Source organism: Microchirus variegatus, assembly GCF_963457635.1.
Source record: "Microchirus variegatus genome assembly, chromosome: 13".
Classification (NCBI taxonomy): Eukaryota; Metazoa; Chordata; class Actinopteri; order Pleuronectiformes; family Soleidae; genus Microchirus; species Microchirus variegatus.
Genome location: NC_139814.1, coordinates 27,213,602 through 27,219,660, shown reverse-complemented (window position 1 = coordinate 27,219,660; position 6,059 = coordinate 27,213,602). Strand labels below are relative to the sequence as shown.

The following is a 6,059-nucleotide window of genomic DNA, read 5'->3' as shown; positions in this document are numbered from 1 at the left end:
CCTCTGAAGAATCTGACGTTTTGTTCCGGCATCAAAACTGATCTGAATAAGACTCAGTGAAGCTAACGAGAGGAGCATCAGTCGCCTCGGGGGAGAAACACTGTGACACTGTGGTTCTGCTCTCACTGTGTCACAGCAGAGATGCTGAGTCATGTTTGAGACACCGAGCGTCATGTACTGTCGTTGAGATGATGTACTGAAAAAGGTTCTTGGCCTCACGCAGCAAACACGTTAGCTCTCGTCACGTCGTCGTCTTCTTTTCCTGATGGACAATCAGAGACAGGCCAACAGGCCAACAGGCCAACAGGCCAACAGGCCAACAGGCCAACAGGCCAACAGGCCAACAGGCCAACAGGCCAACAGGCCAACAGGCCAACAGGCCAGATCCAGAGAGATCGTGGTGATCTCTGGGTAAATCATGGACTTGTTGAATCCAGAGCTCTACAGTCTTCTCTAACATGAAGACACCTTCATGTTATGTTATGACAAGAAGAAGAAGATGTTTCCAGACTTTCCTCAACAACATGGATCGAGAACTTTCAGAGTTCGGGTTCCAGGTCAGGTGAAGGCAACAGTTCAGTTTTGGTTTGGTTCTCCTCAGTTTGGTTGGTTTGATTTGATCCTTAGTTGGAGAACCTCGTTTCCAGCTCTTTGGACTGACCTGGATGATGATGGTGGCATCATCCTTTCATTCTCTTTCACGTATACGAGGTGAAGTCATGATGGAAGCAGACGAATCCCTTTCCAGGTTCTTCATGATGAAGATCTCCAGATGTTGCCAGGACAAACTCCCATGATTTTCGTAAGTTAATCATCAACTCCTGGGTTTCCGCACCAAATTTTAGCCGTCGTTTGAAGTCCGAAACCCCACTTTTGTGCACCTTAAAATTTGAAAGAGGTGGATTCAAAACCTCCATCTGAGGTGAAGAAGCAGCAGCTCGACTCTAAAGTCTGAGCCCAATGAAGCCATGAAGTCATCTCTAAGACGGAGAACAGACAATAGAATGCATGGGTGTTCAATCGAGGGAGTTCTTCTTCATCGGAAAAGAAAGTTTCTTACGACTTCAAACAAAGAGAATCTTACTTTTGTCTTCTGGAGTCGGAGCACACGGTGAAAAGAGCAAGACTCACATGAAGGGAGGAAGGAACGAAGGGTGTTTGATCCATTAAAGAAAATAAATGAAGTGCGAGCCAGAGGAGGCAGCGAGAGGGAAGTGAGTGCCAGAAAAACCAAAGCAGGAAACGCAGCAGATGGCAGAGTGACGAGCAGACATGTTGATGAGCGGAGGACGAGTGTGAAAGAGAGGACGACATGATCTTCTTCTTATTATTATTATTATCATTATCTTCATCTGCCCTTTCTCTCTTTCTATGAATGTGTTTTCTTGAAGTCACAATGAGGGAAGAAAAACTGTTTTAAATGCTAAAAGGTTGTTGTTGCAGATTTTTACAGACTTCACACTTTAACACTTAATTTTCACGTGGCTCAGATCTGTGCGGGAATAAAACACAACTCCTGATCTGGACTTTATATCGCATATCTTTACGGTGGAAGAATCCAGATAAGGAGTGAGTATCAACTCACCCGCCAAATCAACTAGCCCTAAAAAATGGATGCCACTGGAGTGTCAGGCCCATAATGGGCCGTCGCCGGCAACTGGGGCAGAGGTTGCAGGTCTGGATGAGGTTCGGAGGTGAGGGGCGATGGTCTACCCGTCGAATCTGGTTTGAATCCCCAAATCATGAGTTGCGGAGACGGGCGTCCAACGCGGTAACGCAAGCGAGCCCTGAAAACTGATGCCGCTGGAGTGCTAGGTCCATACCGCGAGTGCAGATCTTGTCAGTCGTAGCAAATGTCCAAACAAGAACTTTAAAGGCCGAAGCGGAACAGCAATTGAACATGGGTCCTAAGAGATCGCCGTTCAGAGGTGCGGGACGATGGCCGACCCGTCGAGTCTGGTTTAGATCCCCAAATCAGGAGTTGCGGAGACAGGTGTCGAGTGCAGCAAATATCGTAGCAAATATTCAAAGGAGAACTTTGAAGGTCGACGGGGAGAAGGGTTCCATGTGAACAGCAGTTGAACATGGGTCATGGGTCGGTCCTAAGAGATCAGGGACGATGGCCTACCCGTCGAGTCTGGTTTGGATCTCCAAAGTTGCAGAGACGGGAGTCCAGCACGGTAACGCAAGCGAACCCTGAAAACTGATGGCGGTGCAACGCTGGGTCCATACCGCAGGTGCAGATCTTGGCGGTCGTAGCAAATATTCAAACGAGAACTTTGAAGGCCAGAGTGGAGAAGGGTTCCATGTCGAAGAGACCGGCGAAGGTGATTTGCCTACGTCGCCCCCGCAGTTGATTGAAAGGGAGTCAGGTTCTGATCCCCGAATCTGGAGTTGCAGGGACGGGTGCCGCGAGGCGTCCAATGCGGTAACGCAAGCGATCCCCGAGAAGCTAGCGGGAGTTGCGGGGAGAATTCTCCTTTCTTTGTGAAGGGCAGGGCGACCTGGAACGGGTTCACCACACAAGAGGAAAGTGTTGCGGTTCCGGTGGACAGTTTGTATACCATTTATATACCATTTGTGTTCGTAAAAACGAGCCAAGTGAACTTTGAAGTGCGGCATATTGCCGTAATTTCACAAATTCAATCCGATTTTCAGTCTTCTTCATCAGATTGCCGATAGAAGAAAAGGATTTCGGACGCCCTGACGATCCAAAAACACGAGGATTGACCCAGACTTTAAGTGCAGCCTCTGAAACCCTTTCCGGTGAATCCGAAAGTGGAAGATAATTCAGACGCTGCACAAAACAGAGTTGTTTACACGTCAGCGAGGCCACAGAGGATGAGATTTATTTGTAGCGCAGGTATTTTTGGACCGGTCTTTTCCTGCAGAAAGAGTAAAAGAAGCATAAGAAGAAGAAGAAGAAGAAGAAGAAGCCACTGGTGTGTTTTACGACCGTCACTGCGACAGGATGAGATTCCCATGAGCGTCGGCTGCTGTCAGGATGACGGACAGCCGCGCCGCTGCTGATGGAGAGAATTCCAAAGCCAGATTCTGAGAGACATAAAAGCCGAGTGGAAAATGAAGGCCCTCACTTCATTAGAGAGCGCGAGCAGAAAAAACCCCCGCTGAAACCATCCATCTGCACTCGGTGACGCCGCCATCAATCTCTCATATCTTAGCACCTCTGCTGTTTTCAGCTGCTAATGGACGGAATTTAGACTTCGCTGTTTCGGCTTCTTCTTCACACGTTTGCTCCACGAGGAACTTTGACTACATTTCCCAGAATGCTGCGTGGAAACGGCTGATATCGTACGACCCTGAGCCACTGAAACGTACTCGTACAGCACTTTTCATACAAGGCAGAGCAGCTCAAAGTGCTCCACCGCAACGTTCCCCAAACGTTCCTTTTCTGCAACCTTTAGAGAACGTTCCCGTGACCACTTTTCGGTGAAGGAACCCTTTCAAATCGCATAGAAAACCACAACGCCGCAGCAGTTTTACGCAAACCGTGCTAACATGGCCCCGCCCACTTTGAGGAGGAGCTACGACGTCATGGAAAACGATACCAAACCAAAGAAGAGAAGAGTCGAGTGGAACTATATAAAGGAATAAATAAATACAGAAAATAAGTAGTGCACTGGTGACTGATTTTTCCTTTCACCACAACCTGTCTAGGCAGAAGATGGATTTCTTCCTCTCCGCTGACGCCTCGTGTTTAGGTTTCTTTTCTCTATATAATACTGTAAATGAGGTTTGTGACATTAATGACATTATTGTGAGATAATGTATGTTGTGATTTTAGCGCAATAAAAATAAAATTTAATTGAATACGACAAAACAAGACCGTGATAAAACAACAGACAGGAGTAAAATGGAAATGAAAAAGTCAGTAAAAGGAGACGAAAGGGTGAAATAAAATAAGTCAAACGAGTTCAGACAAACGACACGAGTCTAATAATGTGATTTTATGAAAGCGTGACATGTGATTTGTCAGTTTTCACTTCCCCTCCTCGTGTTGTTCTGTCTCCAGCTCTGTTTGTTTAGCATTTATTAGCCTCGGTTGTCGCATCGTCTCGTCGTTGCTCACTTCCTGTCATGTGTCATGTGGGTCACAGGAGCTGCCTCCGAAAAAAACAACTCGTCGTCTCCGAACACCGTGATTCACCGGCGTTCACGTAATGCGACTGTCATTTAAAATGACACTGGTTTGTAAACACACTCTGTATTTATTCATCCGGCGCTTTTTCAAGTCTTTGACGACCATTTAAAGCTTCACAGTCATTGTCACGCGCCGGCAACGTCGGGTCAAGTGTGTTGGGAATCAAACCCACAACCCTTCAAATGATAGGTGACTCATTTGCATATAAATAGAGACAGAGGCAAACTTTGTCTTTGTAAACCGCTCGCTCTCCCACACCAAAGCCCATAGAGAAAACCAGTGATTTTAGCTCACAGGGACACAGGAGCTGCTGGTCTACTGCTGCCTCGTGTGGTCACTTTGTGTCACTGCAGTAAATCAGAATGAAGGATTTTAAAAGCCGAATTCACCAAAATCAGTCATTGTAAGTTAGTGATGGAGGCAGCAGTGGATCAACAACTCCTGTGAACTCCTGTGTGCTGTGATGTTAAAATAGATGATTTTCTCTATAGACTTTGGTGTGGGAGAGTGAGTGACTTTGGTGTGGGAGAGTGAGTGACTTTGGTGTGAGAGAGTGAGTGACTTTGGTGTGGGAGAGTGAGTGACTTTGGTGTGAGAGAGTGAGTGACTTTGGTGTGGGAGAGTGAGTGACTTTGGTGTGAGAGAGTGAGTGACTTTGGTGTGGGAGAGTGAGTGACTTTGGTGTGGGAGAGTGAGTGACTTTGGTGTGGGAAAGTGAGTGACTTTGGTGTGAGAGAGTGAGTGACTTTGGTGTGAGAGAGTGAGTGACTTTGGTGTGAGAGAGTGAGTGACTTTGGTGTGGGAGAGTGAGTGACTTTGGTGTGGGAGAGTGAGTGACTTTGGTGTGAGTGAGTGAGTGACTTTGGTGTGGGAGAGTGAGTGACTTTGGTGTGGGAAAGTGAGTGACTTTGGTGTGGTAGAGTGAGTGACTTGGTGTGGGAGAGTGAGTGACTTTGGTGTGAGAGAGTGAGTGACTTTGGTGCGGGAGAGTGAGTGACTTTGGTGTGGGAGAGTGAGTGACTTTGAAAAACACATTTTAACCCCTTAACAAAAGACCAGCCAAATAAAATTTATGTCAGTTAAAGTCTACGATATCTACGTCACACGTTCACGCCTTTATCTTCACTGTTAGACAGACTTTTCCTTGTGTAAACTGAAGTTTGTAAACCACTTACTCTCCCACACCAAAGTCCATAGAGAAAATCAGTGATTTTAACATCACAGAGACACAGGAGTTGTTGATCCACTGCTGCCTCCATCACTAAGTCACAATGTCTGATTTTATAAAATTCGGCTTTGAAAAATCTTCATTCGGGTTAACTTTAGTGACACAAAGTGACCACACGAGGCAGCAGTAGACCAGCAGCTCCTGTGTCCCTGTGATGTTAAAATCACTGATTTTCTCTGTGGGCTTTGGTGTGGGAGAGTGAGTGGTTTACAAACACAATACATATATGTGTATATATATATATATACGTGTGTGTGTGTGTGTTTTGCTTGTTGCTGAGATGCAACAAGAAAATCCATATCCATTCCACATGGAGGTCTTTTGTAAACTAAACCAGGAAATAACGCTCGTTTGACCTTACGACGTTTTCTATTCGCAGAAATCAATAACGTGAACAAACACAATGAACGTAAAAAAAGGATTTCCACGTGTCCAGTTGAACACAGGACGACTTAAAGGTGAACTCTCCCTCTCACCTGATCCTGTCGGGCACTCGATGCGTCTGGTTGCCGTCGCTCTGGCAGTTCCCGGCGTACTGCGAGCGGCTGGTGCTTCCCTGGTCGCGCCGCAGCGCCATGGCGCCGTGAGTCAGCACCGACACGCCCTTAGCGATTCTCCTGCAAGGACGATGACACACAAGAGACTTCGGTGAGTCCAAACTTTCCAAGA

General features: G+C 46.7%; 1 protein-coding gene across 1 annotated transcript in view; it reads right to left on the bottom strand.

The window, feature by feature from the left end:
• grin2da (glutamate receptor, ionotropic, N-methyl D-aspartate 2D, a) overlaps positions 1-6,059 on the bottom strand; it is a gene marked incomplete at both ends in the record, with an annotated part of 103,565 nt that overhangs the window by 58,965 nt on the left and 38,541 nt on the right. The window contains one exon of the mRNA XM_083899623.1: positions 5,867-6,007. Coding sequence (XP_083755749.1) covers positions 5,867-6,007 — 141 coding nt within the window. The remainder of the gene's footprint in view (positions 1-5,866; positions 6,008-6,059) is intronic.